Below are 26,018 nucleotides of genomic sequence, written 5' to 3' on the forward strand. Positions count from 1 at the left end.
AATTTCGGTTTCCTCCCCCCATTGCAAGCTGCGTAGGCAAATGTGAAAAGAGAATATAGTCAATCCAACAGCCTCTCATGTTATAATTTTTACTGATAGACTGCAATGGTAAGCTTGTGTTCTAAACAAAAAGATAGATTTGAAGTGTACTAGAAAAAAAGCAAGCGCTATTTATTGTATCAATAAAAAATATCTTGTCTACAGATATTGGAAGTCGCTATTTCTGGGATTTTAAACTATACTCATTACAAAACTGGAACTAAAAGTGATAGCTGGTCAGGATGCACTAAAAAGGCACTTTGTTAATTGGATAACTGTAAATTAAATTACCAAAGCATAGTCTGAGAACAAAGATCCATTCACATTCCCTCGTTTTAAATGGTAGAAATAGAAACCTTACAACTTCATTGTAAAATATATATCTCAACAAAACCTTTAAAATTGTTACATTTGTAAACGAGTGTAGTAAAGTTAATTAGCCCAAACACAATCTAAATTTATGGGTTAACGATCTGTGTATATTTTATTTAAATGGGAGATACCAATCCAAATTCTAAGAGTCACCACTGCTTAAATGTCAGAGTAACCAAATTAAGCTTCTTAACTCCTTTACAAACAAATGGTAAAGAGGAAAATGTGTGCTGCATAGAACAATTACATCTGGGGGTAATACAGTGCCAACAGAGCACATATAAAAAAATAAATGTTATCTTTTCTATAGCCAGCTAAGCATGAATTGTCTGCCTTATTGAACATGGATGCATTTGTTGTTGATTATTAGAAAGTGATAGGTGACTTTACTTTAAAATACATAGCAATAAGATTATTCATACAAGACTAGCATGCATCAAGGCCATTAAAGATGCAACATGGCTACTTCAAGTTCTCTGGTTAAAGTGAATCAGGATGAATCCAACAGGGCCAGCACAATCCTCAACGTTGTAGGCCCAATATCACCTACACAGCAAAGCACCCTGAAGGAGTTGAAGGCCAACTGTGTCCTGAAAAATTATACTGTTTCACTAGTGAAGGCATACAACTTAGCTGTATCTGAGCTCTGTAAGCATCTTCACTCTGTAAGCTTTCATTTCATACCCAAGAAAGATGAAAAGTCAATATCTATAATTGAGGTTAAACTTTCTCCTTGTTGCATGTCAAAAATCCCATTCATTAAGGTGCTGTCAAGTCTTTCAGAGCTTTCCTCTCCACCAGCCCCCTCAGTAGATCCAGAAGCCATGAGCCGAGCAATTGATTCCGGATAAGCCATGAGGGTACTCGAATTAGGCCCAGGTTCATGCAGGGCCTGTGAAAGAGAACCTGAAGACTGGGATTGACTGAGAAGCTGGCCAAAATCACTATTGTCAATAGAACTTAGGCTGCCACAATGGCTGTCAGGGTCATTTTGCAGCATGTTTACTAAATCAAGGTTTGCATCATCTGTAAAAGAAGGATAGTCCAAATCTATACGCTCTTCAGTTGGTGGTGGTGGAGGCTGTTGCACCAGAGGCATAGGGGAAAATCCAATACTGGCAAAGTCATTAATATTCACAGTAGAGAGAAGTGTGGACATTGAATCTCCAACATCAGGTTTTACCACATATGACGTGACAGAAGAAAGGATTGGTACCGACATCTGAGAACTTTGAAGAATAGGAGTTGGTGCAGGTTCTAAATCAAAACAAACAAAATGATAGTAAATGGTTCTATTATCAAGAACAATTAAGAGGATAGAGGAATGGGCAAGAGGAAGGACAAAAACAAAATGACAAACCTGGTTTCGGAATGCTGCGGGTCGGTATAGCAATCCTGCGCTGGTGTTTTGTTTCATTTCCTAAAAATATATTTGTGTCAGCACATTTAATATTCTGCTCTCAGGACACAAACACCATTGACAACTACACAGACTTGAGGGCAAGATTAATTGATCTAATGTGAGGACACTAAAAATAAAACAAGTAGTAAAGGTAACATAAATGTCTGTTGAAATCAAATGTCTTGATGGTAAAATTAAAGCGAATGCTTTTTGTTCCATGTGAAAGAAAAAAAAAAAAAAAAAATCACTCTAAAAAGGTATTCTTAGGGGTGGATGATGGCTATAAAGGTAAAATGGAGTAAGTAAAATAAAGAAAATTAGATTTAGTGTCTAATGGTGCCTATACACTGTTGGATAAATCTGAATGATCGATGTCCAATAACAAAAAAGTCAAAATCGGACTTCGAGAGAGACAAAAAAAATGTTAAGGCCATGTGATGAGACAGCTGAGGTTTCAATCCACCCAAGGCTATCAGTTGAGGCAGGGGTATGTATATGTATATGTATATATATATATATATATATATATATATATATATATATATATATATATATATATATATATATATATACACACACACACATACATACATACATACATATATATATATACACACACACACACACACACACACATACACACACACACACACATACATATATACAGTTGCAAGAAAAAGTATGTGAACCCCTTGGGATTACGTGGAGTTTTGCATGAATTGGGCATAAAATGTGCTCTGAATGTCATCTAAGTCACAACAATAGAACACAGTCTGCTGAACATAATACTACACAAACATTAGATGTTGTCATGGTTTAATTGCACATAACATGTAAACATTCACAGTGCAGGGAGGAAAAAGTATGTGAACCTTTGGACTTAATAACTGGTTGACCCTCCTTTGGCAGCAATAACCTCAACCAAACGTTTCCTGTAGTTGCAGATCAGACCTGCACAACGATCTGGAGTCATTTTGGACCACTCCTCTTCACAAAACTGTTTCAGTGTAGCAATATTCTTGGGATGTCTGGTGTGAATCGCTCTCTTAAGGTCATGCCACAGCATTTCAATCGGGTTGAGGTCAGGACTCTGACTGGGCCACTCCAGAAGGCGTATTCTGTGCTGTTGCAGCCATTGTTTTGTTGAATTACTTGTATGCTTTGGGTCATTGTCCTTTTGCATCACCCATCCTCTGCGGATCTTCAGTTGGCGGACAGATGGTAGTACGTTTTCCTGCAAAATGTCTTGATAAACTCTGGAATTCATTTTCCCATCAATGACAACTATCCGTCCAGGCCCTGAGGCAGCAAAGCAGCCCCAAACCATGATGCTCCCTCCGCCATGTTTTACAGTGGGGATGAGGTTTTGATGTTGGTGTGTTGTGCCTTTTTTTCTCCACACATAGTGTTGTGTGTTCTTCCCAAACAACTCAATCTTGCTTTCATCTGTCCACAGTATATTTTGCCAGTAGTGCTGTGGAACATCCAGGTGCTCTTTTGCAAACTTCAAATGTGCTGCAATATTCTTTTTGGACAGCAATGGCTTCCTCCGTGGTGTCCTCCCATGTACTCCATTCTTGTTTAATGTTTTCCTTATTGTAGATGTGTCAACAAAAATGTTAGCATGTGCCAGAGATTTCTGTAGGCCTTTAGCGGACACTCTGGGATTCTTCTTTACCTCATACAGCATTCTGCGCTGTGCTCTTGCAGTCATTTTTACAGGACGACCACGCCTAGGGAGAGTAGCAACAGTGCTAAACTTTCTCCATTTGTAGACAGTCTGTCTTACCGTGGACACATGAACATCAAGGCTTTTGGAGATACTTTTGTAACCCTTTCCAGCTTCATGCAAGTCAACAATTCTTGATCGTAGGTCTTCTGAGAGCTCTTTTCTGCGAGGCATGGTTTACATCAGACAGTGCTTCTTGAAACCAGTAAATCCAAAACAGGTGTGTGTTTTTTAAGAGCAGGACAGCTGTCAGCAACACATCCAATATCATCACACTGATTGGAGTCAAGGTTGGCTCACTCCTGGCTCCAATTAGCTCTGGGAGAAGTCATTAAGCTAGGGCCTCACATACTTTTTCCTCCATGCACTGTGAATGTTTACATGTTATGTGCAATTAAACCATGGCAACATCTAATGTTTGTGTACTATTATGTTCAGCAGACTGTGTTCTTCTATTGTTGTGACTTAGATGATGTTCAGAGCACATTTTATGCCCAATTCATGCAAAACTCCTTGTAATCCCAAGGGGTTCACATACTTTTTCTTGCAACTGTATACATATATATACATACACACACACATACACACATATATATACACATACACACATATATATACACACACACACATATATATATACACATACACATATATATACACATACACACATACATATATACATATACATACATACACACACACACACACGCACACGTATGTATGTATAGTGAAGGAAATAAGTATTTAATCCCCTGCTGATTTTGAATGTATGCCCACTCACAAAGAAATGATCAATTTTTTATAAATAAAAATACAAGGTTCCCTCTGAATGGCTGACTCAATTTCGTTCCAGCAGCAGATGGGAAACAGTCCGTACTGCTGCTCAAACAGCACAGCATACTATATGTAGCTGATGCTACTACAGTATGATACAGAGCTCACAGCCACCGAATAACTTAGCAGTGGAAAAAGTTTTGGCTAGCTTGGCCCAAATAAACTCTTTAAAAGTGAAAAAAAAAAAACCCTAGAATTGGGCTTCAAGCGGTCCATATAATTATCAAAATGTTTTAGTTTAGCGGTGGGCTGAATGAGGAAAAAAAAAATTCTAACAGTCTCCTCCATCCTTGCTATACAGTGCAGATGAACAAATCCCACTGCTGGGCTATTGTCTGAATACCTAATCACTGGCTAAATACAAGATTAAACATTGGAATGGCTGAAACTCTCACCTGCAAACGGATTCCTTTTCACAATTTGCTTGAAGCTTTCTAATGTTCGCTTTCTTTTCTCTTCAATGTGATGAAAATCTACTGTAAGATTATATAAGAAAATGTTTAAAAAAAAAAAAAAACACACAAAAGAAAAACCAAAAAAGTCACTACACACTTATTTTAAACAAAGCCAACATACCTTCATCTGGCAGATATTGAAATTCCATAGGCTCGCTAACCTCCTTATCAGATGGCCTCCTTAGCTGCATTTGGACCTTTACAGGTTGACGTATTCCTGGATCATGGTAAGGTGGAGTTTTAAAAACTATAGCCACTTGTCTGTGTACGTCTGCTTGGGAAAATGACCCCCGTGCCTCCCAGTTACCTACTGCAAACACCACTTCGATATCTTCTGAAAAAGAAAAAACAAAATAAGTTTATAGAGCAAGGAACCCTTGTAGACGCTTTAAAGCAGAACTTAACCCAAAAGGGGAAGTTCTGCTTGTCTGTATCCTCCCCTCCTCTTTAAGAATTGCTACTTTCGGGGTGGGGGGTAGTTGAATGGGGAGAGTGGAAACCTGGTCTTGGGAGAGCTTGCCAGTGAGTAAGAACGCTTAATTTATAAGCACCTGCTCACCTTTACTGCTCCATGAAGCTGGAAGCCTGTGCTGAACTGCTAGTGCTCTTCTCTGCCCATCAATCTTTGCTGTTACTGCCTTGCTAAGAACTTTATCTGCACTGATATACCTGTACCAATAGTTGTTTCCTGTCTCCTATCACAAGACTGCACATTCTATCAAGGGACTTCTGTTGTGGGACTTGTTACAACACAATATCCTACTGAGAATTCAATTTACTTCACTTGAGGATCCAAGGACCTGGACTCTATACAGCACAACATTTACTCAGTGCTAGCTGCACCTATACATTCATACTTGGATAGCTTCCTGCAGCCATGTAATGGACTATTCATAATTTTCCATTACTCCCATCTTTGACCAATTAGGGGGCTAATCTACAGGCTTGAGAGTAGCAGTATGACAGACGACTGGCGATTTGAGTCGCTGTCTGGCTATCCATACTCTTGACTATATGACCATACCGCGACGTCATGTTTTATTGTAAGGGGGACAGACAACGTTGTCTGGGGTGAGCTGATGGATATTGGTGTTTGATTGTCTCTTGATTGATGATTGAAATTCTTATGAACATATATTCAATAAACTAATTAATACAGTTTTGCAAAATATTCATGCATGGTCTACCGCATTGGTCCTTGATGTAAATTTATGACGAAATTAGATTTTTTTTACTGGATAGCAAAAAGTCCAAAATATTGTTTTTTTCTCAAAATTGTTGGTCTTTTTTTGCTTCTAGCGCAAAAAATAAACCGCACAGGCGATCAAATACCACCGAAAGAAAGCTCAATCTGTGGAAAAAAAAAAAGGCCATAAATTTCATTTGGGTACAGCGTTGCATGACCGCGCAATTGTCAGTTAAATAATGCAGCACAGTACCGCAAAAAATGGCCTGGTCATGAAGGGGGATAAATCCTCAGGAGGGCAAGTGGTTAAAGTGTTACTAAACTCAGGACCCTGCATGGATATGCAATTAATTTAGTAAATATAAACTGCAAAATACCTATTCTCAACAGCAGTTAGAGCAGTCTTGTAACTTCTATCAGTGTCCAGCTGAGCAATGGTGAAAGCTTGTAGGAGGAGTTTTCATTCTCCTCTGACTGACCTATTAGATTGCATAACCCCTGACTATCTGGACAGTGCTGACTGGCCCTGTACTGATCACATGCACTCTCTCAAGGAAAAAAAAAAGGAAGAAGGAGAGGATCAGAGAAGACAGGATCAAACATCTTTTACTCAATGCAAAGGATTAACCCCTTAAGTTTCACAGTGAGTATAACAAGCATGCTTTACTGCATATACAGTGGATGTAAAAAGTCTACAAATCCATTAAAATGTCAGGTTTCTGTGATGTAAAAAAAATTACAAAGATACCGTATTTTTTGCTCCATAAGATGCACTTTTTCCCCCCAAAAAATGAGGGGAAAATGTCTATGCATCTTATGGAGTGAATATTGACCAGGACTCCAAATTAACCCTAATTAACCCCAAATAAAGTTCAGCTGTTCTAGTAGGTCTTTCCTGACAATTTCTTAGTCGCATCCTACAGCAAAAGCCATGATCCACAGAGAGATTCCAAAGCATCAGATGGATCTCATTGCTAAAAGGTATCAGTCAGGAGAAGGGTACAAAAGAATTTCCAAGGCATTAGATATACCATGGAACACAGTGAAGACAGTCATCAAGTGGAGAAAATATGGCGCAACAGTGACATTACCAAGAACTGGATGTCCCTCCAAAATTGATTAAAAGACAAGAAGAAACCTGGTCTGGGAGGCTGCCAAGAGGCCTACAGCAACATTAAAGGAGCTGCAGGAATATCTGGCAAGTACTGGCTGTGTGGCACACATGACAACAATCTCCCGTATTCTTCATATGTCTGGGCTATGGGGTAGAGTGGCAAGACGGAAGCCTTTTCTTAAGAAAAACATCCAAGACCGGCTAAATTTTGCAAAAAAACACCTGAAGTCTCCCAAAAGCATGTGAGAAAATGTGTTATGGTCTGATGAAACCAAGGTTGAACTTTTTGGCCATAATTCCAAAAGATATGTTTGGAGAAAAAACAACACTGCACATCACCAAAAAGGGAATTATGAACAGTTCCAAATGCTAGTCAATACTGGCACAAAACCTTCAGGCTTCTGCCAGAAAGCTGAACATGAAGAGGAACTTCATATTTCAGCAGACAGCAACCCAAAGCATACATCCAAATCAACAAAGGAATGGCTTCACCAGAAGAAGAATAAAGTTTTGGAATGGACCAGCCAGAGCCCAGACCTCTGTGAGGTGATCTGAAGAGGGCGGTGCACATTAGATGCCCTTGCAATCTGACAAATCTGGAGTGTTTTTGAAAGAAAAAAAGTGGGCAAATATTGCCAAGTCAAGATGTGCCATGCTGATAGACTCATACCCAAGAAGACTGAGTACTGTAATCAACTGTGTCACTTTCAGTTAGGAGCAGCAGTGGGAAGGTTCTTCCTCAACACTGAATGGCGCAAAGACCGAAAGCCTAGCTGAGGCAACAGTCCTAGTAACAATTTGATCTCCAATGCTCAGCCTATATGGCCTATTCACAAAGTGAGTCTGGAGTGTTAGGGCCACACAGTTACAAAGTGAAAAAAGACAAAAGTCCATCCAGTTCAACCATAAAACAAACAAAAAAAGTTATAATTCTATACCCACAGTTGGTCCAGAGGAAGGCAAAAAACCTAGCAAAGCATGATCCAATTTGCTCCTGCAGGGGAAAAAATTCCTTCCTGATCCCCCGAGAGGCAATCGGATATTCCCTGGATCAACTTTACCTATAAAATGTTAGTATCCAGTTATATTCTGTATATCTAGGAAAGAATCCAGGCCTTTTTTAAAAGCAATCCACTGAGCTGGCCAGAACCAACTCTTGAGGGAGTCTATTACACATGTCTTACTGTGAAGAAACATTTCCATATTTGGAGATTAAATCTCTTTTCCTCCAGACGTAAAAAGTGCCTCCTTGTCCTCTGTGATGACCTTAATATGAATAACTCTACAGGGTTCACTATATGAACCACTGATGTATTTATACATGTTGATCATATCCCCCCTTAATGGAGGGAGATAAGGGGAGAGTCCTTACAGGCTAATATAGTTTTAATTCATAAGGAAGATAAAGACCCCTCTCAGTGTGCAAGTTACAGACCAATTGCGCTGTTAAATGTAGATACTAAACTGTATGCAAAGGTTTTGGCAAATAGACTTAAGGTCTTGATGCCAGAATGGATACATGGAGATCAGGTGGGGTTTGTCCCGGGAAGAGAGGGCAGAGACAACGGATTGAGATCATTGTTGCTCATACAGGAAAGTAAAAAGGGGAAAACCCCAGTAGTACTACTGTCAATCGATGCTGAGAAAGCATTTGATAGAGTGAGCTGGGGATTTATGATGGACACCCTGGAAGCGATGGGGCTGGGGGATAGAATGAGGAAGTGGATTGGTAACTTATATAGAGGGCCCACAGCCGCTATTATGGTTAATGGTAGAAGATCGGAGATTCTTAGGATGTCAAAAGGAACAAGACAGGGATGCCCTCTATCTCCACTGTTGTATGTCCTATCGTTGGAGCCACTTCTGTCTATGATAAGAAAGAACATAAATATAAAAGGGAATAAAGATAGGAGCTAGAGAACATAAGGTAGCGGCCTACGCGGATGATTTGATGTTCTACGTTGTAAATCCTCAGATATCACTTCCAAACTTAATGAAAATACTGAAGGAATATGGGGAACTATCAAATTTTAAAATTAATCCAACAAAAACTGAAATTTTAAATATCAATCTTAAAAATAGTGAAAAAGAAATAATACAAGAAGAATTCCCCTTTGTTTGGAGAGAGAAAGAATTAAAGTACCTTGGGATAAAACGGTCTGCTTCAATTAAAAATATGTATATAATTAACTATATTTCACTTTTAAATGAAATTAAGGAGTTGAAGAGGTTGGGGAGTGGAAATCCGTCTTGGATGGGTCGTATAAATCTGATTAAAATGATAATTGTGCCCAAAGTTCTATATAAATTCCAAATGATTCCAATTAAACTGCCAGAGGTCTTTTTTAAAACACTTAGAAAAATTCTGTTGGGATTTATATGGAGGAATAAAAAACCAAGAATACGTTATGATACTCTGACTAGAATTAAAGAGAGGTGGTTTAGGACTACCAGATTTCAAGAGATATTATAAAGCGGTGATAATTGCAAGAATTTTTGACTGGATTCATAACCCAGGGAAAAGTTGAAAATACACTGAGTGGGACAAATTTAAGTAGGATTATATGGTTACCTGCACAATATAGAGGACTAGATGTTAACACAAGTGTGTACACTTTTGTTTTAAAAGTCTGGGAAATGTTACAAAAACAAAACGGATGGGTTTTTAATTCACAGTTAATGCCACTAAGGAATTCAGAATATTTTGCTCCTAGGAAGGAAGATATCACTGGGGAATGGATCATAAAACAGGATGCGCAATTGAGAGATATAATGGTTGGTGAGGAAATAGGAACATATAGGGAGTTGGAGAAGAAAAAGGGAGAAGTTTTCAGTAGAATAGACGAGTTACAATATCATCAATTGAAATATTTCTTTGGGAGTCTTCCAAAACCTGTGAGAACCAGAAAGGAGTGGAATCCATTTAAAAAATTATTAGAAACACGGGGAGATGGGAGACACGCAGTTGCAAAAATATATAGAATATTAACGGAATTAGACACGGGCACCAAATTAATATATATAGAGAAGTGGGAAAAAGATATGGGAAGGGATATAGATGAGGAGCAGCAGAGGAAAATGCTTAGATTAATTCATGAAAATACTAGCATGCGGGAGGTGGAGTTGAACTATAAGTGTTTAGTAAGATGGCACATCACACCAAATGTGGAACACAAATTGAACAGGGAGATTTCACCATTGTGTTGGAGAGGATGTGGTGAAGTGGGTGCGTTATATCACATATGGTGGGAGTGTTTAAAGATACAGGTGTTTTGGAGGAAAATTGTTTACTTAGTAAGGAAAATTACTGAGATTGACATTAGATTGGAACCAGAGCTATGCCTTCTCCATGTCACAGAGCTTTCAGTGAGATCATATAAGGATTCAGGAATATGGTATTTCTTGAGCGCAGCTAAGAGTCTTATACCTAGGTTCTGGAAAAAAAAGGGAGGTGCCGACAGAGGAAGATTGGATGGTCAGAATGAATCAGACTTGTGCGACAGAAAGATAGTATTATATGCATATGGATATGATGGAGAAGTATAATATAAAGTGGAAAAAATGGGAAGAATATAGAGAAAAAGTGAAATATATGATGATGATTTATACCCCTTGAAATAAAAATGGATTTTAGAAATGATTTTTAGAGAAGAGAAATGCAGAGGGGGGGGGGGGGGGGGAGGAGTGTAGGGGAAGTGGAAGTGGGATATAGATAAATTATGTCAATAAGAATATATTGATTTGATGTCTTTTTTTTTATAGAAATAGGTGTTTGTGATTTGTATTCGGATGAAAATTAAATCTTTATAATAATAATAAAAAAAAAAAAATACCCCCTAATCTCCTCTTCTCAAGAGAAAATAAATTCAGTTCCTTTAATCTTTCCTCATAGCGGAGCTCCTCCACTCCATGCCTCTTATCAGTTTGGTTGCCCTTCTCTGCAATTTCTCCAGTTCCCCAATGTTCTTTTTGTGAATTGGTGCCCAAAACTGAATTGCATATTCCAGATGAGGTCTTACTAATGATTTGTACAGGGGTAAAATTATATCTCTGTCTCTGGAGTCTATACCTCTTAATACAAAAGAGGATTGTGCTCGCTTTAGAAATCACAGCTTGGCATTGCATGCCATTATTAAGCTTGTGATCTACCAGAACTCCCAGATCCTTCACCATTGATTCCCCCAATTGTACTACCCCTGGTATGTATGATGCATGCATATTCTTAGTCCCCAAGTGCATCACCTTACATTTATATCAATAAATCTCATTTGCCACAGTTGCCTATTTAAACAGTGCATTGAGGTCAGCTTGTAAGTTGGAGATATTATGTAAGGACGTTATTCCACTGCACAGCTTGGTGTCATCTGCAAAGACTGAAACAATATTTTTAACCCCAGACCAGATATCGTTTATACATATATTAAAAAGGATCCCAACACTGAACTAAAAACCCTAGACCATTCAGAGTATGAATCATTAACCACTACTCTCTGAATATGATCTTTTAGCCAGTTTTCTCTACATTTACATACAGATTTTTCCAAGCCTGTAGACTTTACCTTACACATTAGCCACGTGTGGAGAACTGTGTCAAAAGCTTTTGCAAAATCCAAGTATACCACATCCACCCCTCTGTCCAAGGTTTGCTCACCTCCTCATAAAAAGAAATCAGATTTTGAACGGAGATATTATCAGTTAAGACATTGTGTTAGGAAGTTGCCACAACCACTGAGGATGGAGGAGGACTTGCGCCCATTTGAAAAGATACTAGGTTCTAGTATGGCTCCAAAACATGTCACTTCTGGGATATGGTGGAGGGGAGGGGGGATTTAGGTGAAATTGTTCTTTTTTTGGATAAAAATGATATTGCTGGGTTTTTGTAATGAGAAATTTAATAAAAAATATATTAAAAAAATCTGATTCGTTTGACAACTTCTGTCTTTTATGAATCTATGATGTCTGTTGCAAAAAATATTTTTTTTCCAGCAAAAACTCATCTATGTGGTCTTTTATTAAACTCTCCAGTATCTTCCCAACTATAGATGTTAGACTAACAGGTATACAATTACTTGGTATAAACTTTTTGCGCCTTGACTACTGTAACTCCCTCCTCATTGGCCTACCTCATCACAGGCTATCCCCCATCCAGTCTATCATGAACGCTGCTGCCAGACTCATCCACCTCACTAAACGTTCTGTATCCGCCACCTCTCTCTGCCATTCCCTCCACTGGCTCCCAGTTGCCCAACGAATAAAATTCAAAACTCTAACAATGACATATAAAGCCATCCACAACACTGCCCCAATTTACATAACCGATCTTATCTCTAAATATCACCCAAACCGTACTCTCCGCTCCTCGCAAGACCGGTTACTCTCTAGCTCCCTTATGTCCTCCTCCCATGCTCGTCTCCAACACTTCTCCAGGGCGTCACCCATCCTCTGGAACTCCCTACCCCAATCAGACTATCACCTACTCTACTTGCCTTTCGGCGATCACTGAAAATCTCTCTATTCAGGGAAGCCTATCCCGCCCTCTGCTAATTCTGGAATCCTCCACTCTTCCAACCACTCCATCCCCCACAGTGACTACCTACTGTACCATTCACCCCTCCCTCCTAGATTGTAAGCTCCAAGGAGCAGGGCCCTCAAATCCCTCTTGTATTGAACTGTATTCTCTCCCACTATAATGTAAAGTGCTGAGCAAACCGTTGGCGCTATATAAATCCTGTATAAGAATAATAACTTTGATCCCTTTTTAACCAATTCAATACCGTGCAATTTTACACCTTCCTGCCCAGGCCATTTTTCAGGTTTCAGCGCTCTCACAATTTGAATGACAATTGCGCGGTCATACAACATTGTACCCAAACTAAAATTTTATCATTTTCTTCACACAACTAGAGCTTTCTTTTGGTGGTATTTAATCATTGCTGGGGTTTTTATTTTTTGCTAACAAAAAGACCGAACATTTTGAAAAAAAAAAACAAAAAACAAAAAAAAAACAAAAACACGTTTTTCTTTGTTTCTGTTATAAAAGTTTGCAAATAAATAATTGTTCTTCATAAATTTAGGCCGAGATGTATTCTACTACATGTCTTTGGTGAAAATAACCCAAATTATTATGTATTTTTTAGTTTGTAGGAAAGTTATAGAGTTCACAAACTATGGTATAGATCTGAATATTGATCAATCCTGAAGTACTGACAGCCAATCTAATTTCTTGAGGTCCAAGAATGTCAGAATAGTACAGATATCCCCCAAATGACCCCTTTTTGCAAAGTAGACAGTCCAACATACTTCATAAGAGGAATGGCGAGTTTTTTGAAGTCGTATTTTTTTTGTCATAATTTTTCGGAAAATGAAAAAAAAAAAAATCAAAAAAATTATTTTCACCATTTTTTTTTTACATACCGTCACCAGTGCAGTACAGCGTCATCATATAACTGGCATGGCGGTGATCAGGGACACTGACTGGTGACAGTGTGAAAAAAAAAAATATATTTTTTTTTATTTTAAATTTATTTTTTTTAAGATTTTTTTTTTCATATTTCACTATGTCCAAAGTAGTACAATGTTACCATAGTAACATTGTACTACTTTGGGGAAGTGATCAGTATTTTTTTTTTTTTTTTTTTTTACACACAATTTGCTTATAGCAAAGAATTACTTTGCTATAAGCAAGCATTTACCTGAATGACAGATTCATTCAGGGTTTTTTTTTTTTTTTTTTGTGCTTAGCTGTGATTTGGCCACAGCTAATCACATGACATGGGCATGTGATTAGCTTTGACCATTCACAGCTAGGCAGTAGTATACAATGGATGGCATGAATGAAGCCATCCATTGTATACACCTTTCATGTGACCTGCTGTGATTGGTCACAGCAGGTCACATGGTACCGGCAACGGGGGGGCCGGTACTCAGATCTGTCATCGGCCGTGTCCGAGGTACACGGCCGGTGACAGATCGCTCTGCAAGCGTGCAAATTGCGCATGTGGACGCCATATGGCGGCCTCCCGGAAAGGTAATACACTTTTGCGGACGCCATTTGGCCATAGGCCGGGCGTCAAATGGTTAAATATAGGCACCACACATTGGCCTTACGCCAATCCAGTGGTACTATGCCAGTCATTAAAGAGTACCTACAAATTAGAAATGATGGCTTTGAAATGACAGAGCTCAATTCTTTAAGGACCCGTGGGTGTATGCCAAATGGTCCAGGTGCTTTATACACACCTGGAGCTGCATACATGCACATTATGGTAGACTTCTCCCTTACTGTGTCCTCATGCAGTGCTATCTGCTGGCATTTTTCTCCTGCAGGTGTGCTCAAGTTACATCCTTGCCCGCACCTGGCTTCATTCCCAGCATTTTACAGATGCTGGGAGCGCACACTGCACCATGCATACCGCAAGACGTGTACACCAAAAAATAAGCAGATTAATGTATTTTTATAAATTTAAGAGCATTAAAAGTGATCCAGTCACCAAAGTAAAACAAATAAAACTAGTGCCTCCTTGTAAAATAAATAGTTTAATAGTTTATTATTAGAGTGGCTATGAGCTAACTCTTTGAATGCCCTGGAGTGGCCCAGACTTGAACCTGATTGAACATCTCTGGAGAGATCTGAAAACGGCTGTGCACCGACGCTCTCCATCCAACCTGATGGAGCTTGAGAGGTAGTGCAAAGAAGAATGAGAGAAATTGCCCAAAAATAGATGTGCCAAGCTTGTAGCAAAAAACTCAAAATGACTTGAGGCTGTAATAGGTGCTAAAGGTGCTTCAACAAAGTATTGAGTAAAGGCTTTGAATACATATGTACATGTGTTTTTTTATTTTTAATAAATTGCAAAGATTTCAAAACCAACTTCTTTCGTGTTGTCATTATGGGGTATTGTTTGCAGAATGTTGAGGAAAATAAATGAATTTAATCCATTTTGGAATAAGGCTGCAACATAAAAAAATGTGGCAAATGGTAAGCGCTGTGAATACTTTCTGGATGCACCATATTTACATGGCCTTGTAGTATATACAGTTCCAGGAACCATGTAGTATCCAGGTGGTGCTCCTCTGGATTCCATTCTCCAACAAGTAGGAGCAATAAAGGTTACATTTCCTGTTAACTTAATTGTAAAGAAAAAAAAAATAATAATAATTGTAGTCAAAATGGATTTTTATTGAGGATTCACATATATGCGGTGCGGTACACTGCATGTGATTCGCACAGGAACAGTAACGCATTCCTGTGCAAATCACATGTGATTTGTGCGCGATGCGATTCGAGCCATACATTTTGCATGGCTCTAATCGCACCACACCAAATAGGTGCAGGACCCTTTCTTTGGTCCGCACTAGAATCGGATTGCATGGGTATTCACACCTATGCGATCAGATTCTACACATCGCATTGCGTTTTGCGGACAGATTTCGAGGTGTTAACATACACACCCGCAGTGGGGTGCGATTCTGATGCGGTGCGGAATACGCACAGAAAATGCTGCAAATTCCAGACCACATCAGTGTAAACCCAGGCTTACAATAATTAGTCTAATAGCGTTTACCTTTTTGCACTTTATCACAGAGTAAAAATATTTCATCTCCTCCTAAACAGGAACCAGAATTCTTGTTAACACGGCAAATCTTCAACTCAGCAGTGTTCGGAGCTCCTAAATAACACAATAAACAAACACAAAGAACAGTGTCAAAGAGGGATAGGACTAGACAAGTGCTTCTGTTTATTACATCAACTCAATTTTTTCACAGGTGAGAGGTACTGTCCCAAGCAGTAAAATGATCCTATATACCCTTACCCCTGGGTTCACATACAGTCATGGCCGAAATTGTTGGCACCCTTGATATTTTTCCTGAAAATCAAGTATTTCACACAAAAAAGGTATTGCATTAACACATGTTTTGCTATACACATGTTTATTCCCTTTGTATGTATTGGAACAAATATAAAACAGAGGCAGAAAAGCAAATATGACATAATGTCACACAAAACCCCAAAAATGGGCTGGACAAAAGTATTGGCACCCTTAACTTAATATTTGGTTGCACACCCTTTGGAAAACATAACTGAAATCAGTCGCTTCCTATAACCATCAATAAGCTTCTGACACCTCTCACCCGGAATTTTGGACCACTCTTCCTTTGCAAACAGCTCCAGGTCTCTCTTATTGGAAGGACACCTTTTCCCAACAGCAATTTTAAGATCTCTCCACAGGTGTTCAATGGGATTTAGATCTGGGCTCATTGCTGGCCACTTCAGAACTCTCCAGCGCTTCTTTGCCATCCATTTCTGAGTGCTTTTTGACGTATGTTTGGGGTCATTGTCCTGCTGGAAGACCCAGGATCTTGGACGCAAACCCAGCTTTCTGACACTGGGCCCTACAGTGCGACCCAAAATCCTTTGGTAATCCTCAGATTTCATGATGCCTTGCACACAGTCAAGGCACCCAGTGCCAGAGGCAGCAAAACAACCCCAAAACATCATTGAACCTCCACCATATTTTACCGTAGGTACTGTGTTTTGTTCTTTGTAGGCCTCATTCCGTTTTCGGTAAACAGTAGAATGATGTGCTTTACCGAAAAGCTCTATCTTGGTCTCATCTGTCCACAAGACGTTTTCCCAGAAGGCTTTTGGCTTACTCAAGTACATTTTGGCAAACTGTAGTCTTGCTTTTTTATGTCTCTGTGTCAGCAGTGGGGTCCTCCTGGGTCTCCTGCCATAGCGTTTCATTTCATTTAAATGTCGACGGATAGTTCGCGCTGACACTGATGCTCCCTGAGCCTGCAGGACAGCTTGAATGTCTTTGGAACATGTTTGGGGCTGCTTATCCACCATCCGGACTATTCTGCGTTGCAATCTTTCATCAATTTTCCTCATCCGTCCACGACCAGGGAGATTAGCTACAGTGCCATGGGTTGCAAACTTCTTGATAATGTTGCGCACTGTGGACAAAGGCAAATCTAGTTCTCTGGAGATGGACTTGTAACCTTGAGATTGTTGATATTTTGCCACAATTTTGGTTCTCAGGTCCTCAGACAGTTCTCGTCTCCTCTTTCTGTTGTCCATGCTTAGTGTGGCACAGACAGACACACAATGCAAAGGTTAAGTGAACGTCTCTCCTTTTTATCTGCTTTCAGGTGTGATTTCTATATTGCCCACACCTGTTACTTGCCCCAGGTGAGTTTACAGGAGCATCACATGCTTGTAACATTCTTATTTATCCGCAGTTGTGAAAGGGTGCCAATACTTTTGTCCAGCCCATTTTTGGAGGTTTGTGTGACATTATGTCGAATTTGCTTTCTTTCCTCCCTTTTTTTGTTTTGTCCCAATACACACAAAGGGAATAAACATGTGTATAGCAAAACATGTGTTAATGCAATACGTTTCGTGAGAAATACATGATTTCCTGGAGAAATATCAAGGGTGCCAACAATTTCGGCCATGACTGTATATGCGGATGGGCGGGCAGCGTTTTGCGTGGGCATGAGAGCCCATTCATTTGAATGGACTCCCGTGCCATGCCGGGAAGAAGTCCCTGCACTTCTTCTGAAAACCTCGGTTCCTAGTACGGGTGCATTTTCCAGTGCGGGCGGCGTGCCATTAGAACTAATAGCACCCGCCCACAGGTCCGCATTCATCTGTGCATGGATTTTCATGAGGATCCACAGCCGAACTACCCGTACATATGAGAACCTAGCTTTAAGGGCTTGTATTGATGTGCTGAATGCTTTCAGGGGCATTCAGCCTGCTTTAGAGATCAGTTTGCAATAAGTCAAGTGCTTCACAGGTACTCCTGAGCTGCACTGAGTTGGATTTGCTTACTGGACCTGTTTTGTCTTTTGATTTGTATTGGGAGAAAAGGAACTTTGATGCAATTAAATGCCCTTTATACAAGCCCTATTTCTGGTTTCCAGAGTCCTTGATTTTAAATCTTTTCTCACACACGTCAATACTGCCTAATCATTGTGTCAATACAGCTTATTGTGTCATAATTGATTTTGTTATGCATGTCAAATGAAGATATTTGCCTCTGAAGACAAACCCCTAGTAACAAGAGGAAACAAAAACAAAAAATGTTAGAGGAGGGGTTTCCAATAAAGGTGACAGTAGGCAACATACAGTATGTCTCACGATTTTTGTCAGGCCTCTTACATTGAAATGTTTAAAATGTCTCAAAGGTTTGCTTTCAATCAGCCTTTAATACTTGTACTGAATGCATGCAGGACTGTAAAAATATTTAGGGCCTATTAAAATTTGTACTTTCCTGCAAGGAAAAAAATAAAAAACAAAAAAACACATAGTACACTGTGTGCAAAACTATAAGAAAGTGAGTATTTTGACCAAATCATCATTTTTAGGCATATTGTCCAACTCCAAGCTGTATAAACTTGAATGTGTATTGGATTTAAGCATATCAGGTGATGTGCATTTGTGTAATGAGGGAGGATGTGGCCTAGGGTTGCCGCCTCATCTCTTTAAAACCAAAGATTAATTACACAGGTTCTGAGGCTAATTTAATGCAGATAACGCACTAAAGTGAGTTTAATTACCACCTTAATCAGCCACAGAACCTGTGTAATACGTGTTTGGTTTTAATGGGATGAAGTGGCAACCCTAGTTTGGCCTTAGGAGATTTAACTGACTCTCAGAAGTCAAAAATTGTAAAAAAAAAAAAAAAAAAAAAAAATAAGTCTTTGAGAGGGACGCAGCACAATTGCTAAAATTTTGGGGGGTGATCACAGAACCAAACATTTTGTTGCAAATAGTCAACAGGTTCACAAGAAACGCATGGAGAAAAAAAGAAAAAAATAGATGCGTTTGAAATAAAAAAATCAAACGTGAAGCTACCAGGAACTCATTATCCTCCAGTGCTGTCATATTCAAGAATTGCAACCTACCTGGATTGCCCAGAAGTACAAGGTGTTCAGTGCTCAGAGACATGACAAAAGGTAAGGAAAGTTGAAACCTGACCACCACTGAACAAGACACATAGGTTGAAACATCAAGACTGGACCAAGAAATATCTGAAGACAGATTTTTCAAAGGTTGTATGGACTGGTGAGAGAATGACTTGACAGACCAGATGGATGGGCCCGTGGCTGGATCAGTAACGGGCACAGAGCTCCACTTCGACTCAAGACGCCAGCAAGGTGGAGGTGGGGTACTGATATGGGTTGGTATTATTAAAGATAAGCTAGCTGGACCTTTTCTGCTTGAAGATGGGCTCAAAATCAACTCCCAAACATATTGGCAGTTTTTAGAAGACACTTTCTTTAAGCAGTGGTACAGGAAAAAAAAAAGTTTCTTTCAAGAAGACCATAGTTTTGCAGGACAATGCTCCATTGCATGCATCAAAGTACTGCATGGCTAGCCACTAAAGGCCTTAAAGATGAAAGAAAAATGACATTGCCCCCCTCCTCACCTGACCTAAACCCTATTGAGAACTTGTGAGCCCTTCTTAAACAGGAGATTTCTGGTGAAGGAAAACAGTACCTCTCTGAACAGAGTCTGGGAGGCTGTGGCTGCTGCACAAAAAGTTGATAGTCAACAGATCAAGAAACACCCTGAATGGAAGGCTTGTGACTGTTATTCGAAAGAGGCTAGATTGGTCGTGGTTTTTTTTTTTGGTTTGTTGTTATAATTTGAAATGTCAGAAATCTTTGCAAATTTAGTTTTTTTTTATTATTATTCTCACTTTAACCACTTACCCTCCTGAGGATTTACCCCCCTTTCTGACCAGCCCATTTTTGGTGTTACTTTAACTGACAATTGCACAGTCATGCAACACTGCACCCAAATTAAATTTACATGCTTTTCCCCCCCCCCCACAAATTGAGCTTGCTTTCGGTGGTAGTTTCACCTGGGAGTTTATTTTTTGTGCGATTTAAAAAAAAAAAAAAAAGAAGAACTGGCAATTTACAAACAGTTATCCACATTGGAGATGCTCGGCAATCACTGGGCGCATGCGAGTAATCAATGGCCGGGGCTCGATGACTGAAAGGGGGTAGGGCGTGTGTACACACATACATATACACACACAGGTGAAACTAAAAAAATGTGAATATCGTGCAAAAGTTCATTTATTTCAGTAATGCAACTTAAATGGTGAAACTAATATATGAGAGAGACTCATTACATGCAAAGCAAGATAGGTCAAGCTGTGATTTCTCATAATTGTGATGATTATGGCTTACAGCTCATGAAAACCCAAAATCCACAATCTCAGAAAATTAGAATATTGTGAAAAGGTGCAATATTCTAGGCTCAAAGTGTCCCACTCTAGTCAGCTAATTAAGCCATAACACCTGCAAAGGGTTCCTGAGCCTTTCAATGGTCTCTCAGTCTGGTTCAGAAGGAATCACAAATATGGGAAAGACTGCTGACCTGACAGTTGTGCAGAAAACCATCATTGACACCCTCCATAAGGAGGGAAAGCCTCAAAAAGGTAATTGCAAAAGAAGTTGGATGTTCCCAAAGTGCTGTATCAAAGCACATTAATAGAAAGTTATGTAGAATGGAAAAGTGTGGAAGAAAAAGGTGCACAAGCAGCAGGGATGACCACAGCCTGGAGAGGATTGTCAGGAAAAGGCCATTCAAAAGTGTTGGGGACTTTCACAAGGAGTGGACTGAGGCTGGAGTCAGTGCTTCAATAGCCACCACAGACGGATCCTGGACATGGGCTTCAAATGTCGTATTCCTCTTGTCAAGCCGCTCCTGAACAACAAAACGTCAGAAGCGTCTCACCTGGGCTAAAGAAAAACAGACCTGGTCTGTTGCTCAGTGGTCCAAAGTCCTCTTTTCTGATGAGAGCAACTTTTGCATCTCATTTGGAAACCAAGGACCCAGAGTATGGAGGAAGAATGGAGAGGCACACACTGCAAGATGCTTGAAGTCCAGTGTGAAGTTTCCACAGTCTGTGTTGATTTGGGAAGCCATGTCATCTGCTGGTGTTGGTCCACTGTGCTTCATTAAGTCCACAGTCAACGCAGCCATCTACCAGATTTTGGAGCACTTCATGCTTCCTTCCGCAGACGAGCTTTATGGGGATGCGGACTTCATTTTCCAGCCGGACCTGGCACCTGCCCACACTGCCAAAAGCACCAAAATCTGGTTCAATGACCGTGGGATTACTGTGCTTGATTGGCCAGCAAACTCGCCTGACCTGAACCCCATAGAAAATCTATGGGGCATTGCCAAGAGAAAGATGAGAGACATGAGACCGAACAATGCAGAAGAGCTGAAGGCCACTATTGAAGCATTCTGGTCTTCCATAACACCTCAGCAGTGCCACAGGCCGATAGCTTCCACTCCACGCCGCATTGAGACAGTAATTGCTGCAAAAGGGGCCCAAACCAAGTACTGAGTACATATGCATGCTTATACTTTTCAGAGGTCTGATATTGTTTTATGTACAATCCTTGTTTTATTGATTGCATGTAATATTCTCATTTGCTGAGATTGTGGATTTGGGGTTTTCATGAGCTGTGAGCCATAATCATCACAATTATGACAAATCACGGCTTGAACTATCTTGCTTTGCATGTAACGAGTCTCATATATTCGTTTAATCTTTTAAGTTGCATTACTGAAATAAATGAACTTTTGCACGATACTCTAATTTTTAGGGTTTCGTGTGTGTGTGTGTGTGTGTACACACATACACATGATATATATATATATATATATATATACACATACATACACACACATACACGGGTTGGGCCTGCAGTGGCAAGAGGCCTTTAGGAGGGCTTCAAAGTGCATACCAACAGACTCCTTAAAAAGAGGTAACATCCTAAGTAGGAACTGTAAGATGGAATTCTGAAATGGCAGGATCTACTACCAGAAGAGACCATTTTTTTCCTAAAATTCCTTGTCCAAAGAAATAAATTTCAGCAAAAAGCTTAAAGTGGTTGTAAAGGCTCAAGATTTTTTTACCTTGATGCCTTCAATACATGAAGGTAAAAAAAACTGTGTGCAGCAGCTATCCCAGCCCTCTCAATACTTACCTGAGCCTCATTGTGATCCAGCAATATGAATGACAACCTCGGCTGTCCCGATTTTCTGCCTCTTCATTGGCTGAGACAGCAAGTGGGAGCCATTGGCTCCCGCTGCTGTCAATCACAGCCTGTCAGCCAATGAGGAGAGAGGGGGTGGGGCCAAGCCACGGCTCCATGTGTGAATAGACACCCGGAGCAGCGGGTGCCCCCATAGCAAGCTGCTTCCTGTGGGGGCACCCGACAGATGGGAGGAGCCAGGAGAGCCTGCGGGTGACCCGAAAAGAGGAGGATCCAGGCTGCTCTACACCTTTACCTACTGTGTTCAGTGGTTTTGCATAGACATGTTTGTTATGTTACAAAAAAAAAAAAAATTAACCTTTAGAATCACTTTAAGAGGAGTCAAAATCCTTTCAGTACCAATCCTCATAATGCACAGTTTGTGCATGGATAGGTAAAGTATTTTTTGATTTTGCAAGTGCTTACAGGGGCCAGTTTTAGCTATGGATAATCAGATGCTGCAAGGCACAGACTAGTTTACAGCACATCAATCAGCGTGTCCACAGTGGAGAGCAAATATCAAGAAGCCAGACTGTGCCTCAGATATTGTAGCGAAATCTCTAGAGGATTTTCAACCCCTGCATTTTATGTGTCTACTTCATGTTCCTCCATTTCATCTTCAAAACATGTTAGGAAGTTCCATCTCGGATTCATAAATAAAGTCATAGGGGAGAGAAGCAGTCTACGTTTTTGGGCTCTGTGCTGCAAGTATTCTGAAGAACTCAGACATAGCAGAAGAATTTTGCCTTTGTGAGACAGGCTGTGTGGTGTGCACTTGAAGGAGCTTGAATCAGAGGAGGGGAGCAGTATCGTAATAGGATATTGCTCTAGAAAAAGTGATCAACTTCTGAACATTGGGGAGTACTCGTGAAATGGATATGAAAGGAATGAGGAGTCATAAATCAAGAGATAATCTTTCCCTGTGTCTGTGTCTCTGTAGCAGTGTTTCTCAACTCCAGTCCTCATGGACCCCCAACAGGTCATGTTTTCAAAATTTCCTCAGATGAAACAGCTGTGGTAATTACTAAGGCAGTGAAACTGATCAAATTACCTGTGCAAACTAATGGAAATCCTGAAAACATGACCTGTTGGGGGTCCATGAGGACTGGAATTGAGAAACACTGCTGTAGCAGAAGATGCAGCAAATTATGCAATGTACATTTTCCATGGATATTATTATTATTATTATTATACAGTATTTATAAAGCGCCAATAGTTCGCTCAGCGCTGTACATTACAAAGGGGGACAGAACATGGGACAGAACAATACCAATACAATGCAAAACATGAGGGGATCGAGGGCCCTGCTCTTTCAAGATTACAATCTAGGAGGGAGGGGATGGTGGCACAGGAGGAGATAGCTGTGGGGGATGGAGTGGTAGGAAGAGTGGAGGAGGTCGGCAAGTTAGCAGGGGGCGGAATAGGCTTCCCTGAAGAGATGGGTTTTCAGGGTGCGCCTAAAGGAGAGGAGAGTAGGTGATAATCTGATGGGTTGGGGCAGGGAGTTCCAGAGGATGGGTGACACCCTGGAGAAGTCCTGGAGGCGGGCATGGGAGGAGGAAACCAGGGAACTAGAGAGAAGGAGGTCTTGTGAGGAGCGGAGTGTGCGTGCTGGGCGGTACTTGGATATTAGGTCAGTGATGTAGTTCGGGGCAGTATGGTGGACAGCTTTGTACGTCAGCGTTAGGATTTTGAATTTGATCCGTGGCGCAATCGGAAGCCAGTGGAGGGATTGGCAGAGGGGGGTGGCGGAGATGGAGCGGTTGGAAAGGTGAATGAGTCTGGCAGCCGTATTCAGTATCGACTGAAGCGGGGATAGCCAGCGGCGAGGCAGGCCAGTGAGGAGGGAGTTGCAGTAGTCGAGTCGTGATATGATGAGGGAGTGGATGAGCTGTTTAGTGGTTTCTGGGGTTAGGAACGTGCGGATTTTGGCGATGTTGCGGAGGTGGAGTCTGCACGAGTTTGTTAAAGAGTGGACTTGGGGCTGGAAGGATAGGTTGGAGTCCAAAATGACACCAAGTACTCTGGCCTGCGGGGCGGGTTTGATGGTGGCGTTGTTGGACATGATGGAGAAGTCAATGGGGGGTGGTGTCCGGGCTGGAGGGAAGACAAGAAGCTCGGTTTTGGAGAGGTTCAGTTTAAGGAAGTGGAGCGACATCCAGTCTGATATGTCGCTCAACAGGTGTGTGATTCGGGCGGAGACCGAGGGGGTGAGGTGGGGGGTTGAGAGATAGATTTGTGTGTCGTCGGCATACAGGTGGTAGTTGAAGCCGTGAGAGTGTATGAGTTGGCCAAGGGAGGAGGTGTAGATGGAGAAGAGAAGGGGCCCGAGGACAGAGCCTTGAGGGACCCCAACAGAGAGGGGGAGTGAGAGGGAGGTGGTGGCATTATAGGTAACGCTGAAAGAGCGTTGTGACAGGTAGGATGAGAGCCAGGAGAGAGCAGAATCTCTGAGGCCGAGGGAGTGTAGTTTTTTGAGGAGGAGGGGGTGGTCGACTGTGTCAAAGGCCGCAGAGAGGTCAAGGGGTAGGAGCACTGAATAGTGGCCATTAGCTTTGGCGGTTAGCAGGTCGTTGGAGAGTTTGAGTAAGGCAGTTTCGGTGGAGTGTAGGGGACGGAAGCCGGACTGTAGGGGATCGAGGAGGTTGTTGTCGTTGAGGTGAGAGCATAGGCGGGCGTAGACTAGGCGCTCAAGGAGTTTAGATGTAAATGGGAGCAGGGAGATGGGTCTGAGGTTGTTCGGGTCATTGGGGTCCAGGGAGGGCTTTTTAAGTATGGGGGTGATGTGTGCATGTTTCAGAGGGGAAGGGAAAGTGCCGGAGGGAGAGATTGAAGATGTGGGTGAGGGAGCGTAGGATGGAGGGGGAGGGAGGTTGTAGGAGTTGTGAGGGGATAGGGTCAAGATATGCAGGAGGAAGTCAGCTGGGAGGCGTGTCAAAACTATGTCCTAATTCTGAGCCTAAGTCCAAATGAGAGGAAAAACAAAATAATGCAAAAAAAGTCAAAATTTTAAATTAGGTAAATATTACTTACTGCACCAAAAAACAGACACTTCTAACAGCAAGTAACACAGCAAGTGAATAACTCCTTATTCCAGTGCTTATGTAACCGCATAGCGTGCTAAGCTCTGTGGTTTGTCTATTAACCAGGAGCTGATCACAAAATACAGGGAAACCCTGCCTTACCTTCTCCACGTCACCGAACCTATTAGGGGGGCAAAGCTTCACCTGTCATGGTGAGCACATCTCTGAGGGGAACTCAAGGGTATGGGAACCATAAAGATGAGCCATGGACCTGAACCTATATAGCACAGAGTGGAAACAGATATGAGCATGAGAGGTCCTAACATGTTTTTGCCAGTGCTCATTCACCTGAAGGTAGTCTGCATATAACCCATGGTCTGGGAATGCAAGACCTGTGTCCTGTATTGTATGATTAAGATACAGCTATTTCTGGAAATTATCAATATAAAAACCCTAATTAGTTGCTCACACTATGTAGTAACAATAGACAAACAGATCTCTCAGGCAGCCATGGTCATAGCTGTGGAACCTATCTAAGTTTTGGAGTCTAATCAGCATTTCAGTGCATATACCACGCAAAAGGTTGTTGCCATGCATATGTTGCAAAATCCCTGCACTAGGGCAATAAACCTTTTTGAATTTCAAAAACCGCTTATTGTATACATATTATTCTGTGCATGGTCCGACCATACTAGCTACCAGCCTACATTTTCAATAGTGGGGTAAATTGCATCATCAAAAGAGCCCAGAGCATGTGTTCATATAAAAAGATTTTTTTCTGTACTTAAAAGG

General features: G+C 40.9%; 1 protein-coding gene across 4 annotated transcripts in view; it reads right to left on the reverse strand.

The window, feature by feature from the left end:
* Positions 1–496: 496 nt before the first annotated feature.
* The window catches only part of RELA (RELA proto-oncogene, NF-kB subunit), an 80,883-nt gene continuing 55,361 nt past the window's right edge, over positions 497–26,018 (reverse strand). For 2 of the 4 annotated variants that reach the window (XM_089658064.1, XM_089658061.1), the window contains 5 exons: positions 15,696–15,800; positions 4,953–5,165; positions 4,772–4,852; positions 1,772–1,831; positions 497–1,668 (listed from right to left, as the gene is read on the reverse strand). In XM_089658064.1, the coding sequence (XP_089514190.1) occupies positions 1,085–1,668; positions 1,772–1,831; positions 4,772–4,852; positions 4,953–5,165; positions 15,696–15,800 (1,043 nt within the window). In that variant the 3' untranslated portion in view covers positions 497–1,084. The remainder of the gene's footprint in view (positions 1,669–1,771; positions 1,832–4,771; positions 4,853–4,952; positions 5,166–15,695; positions 15,801–26,018) is intronic. The other 2 variants (XM_089658062.1, XM_089658063.1) reach the window with 2 other exon arrangements.

The sequence above is a fragment of the Staurois parvus genome, unplaced genomic scaffold (genome assembly GCF_062004578.1).
Source record: "Staurois parvus isolate SC_StPar_1 unplaced genomic scaffold, SC_StPar_1.0 ptg001051l, whole genome shotgun sequence".
Lineage (NCBI taxonomy): Eukaryota > Metazoa > Chordata > Amphibia > Anura > Ranidae > Staurois > Staurois parvus.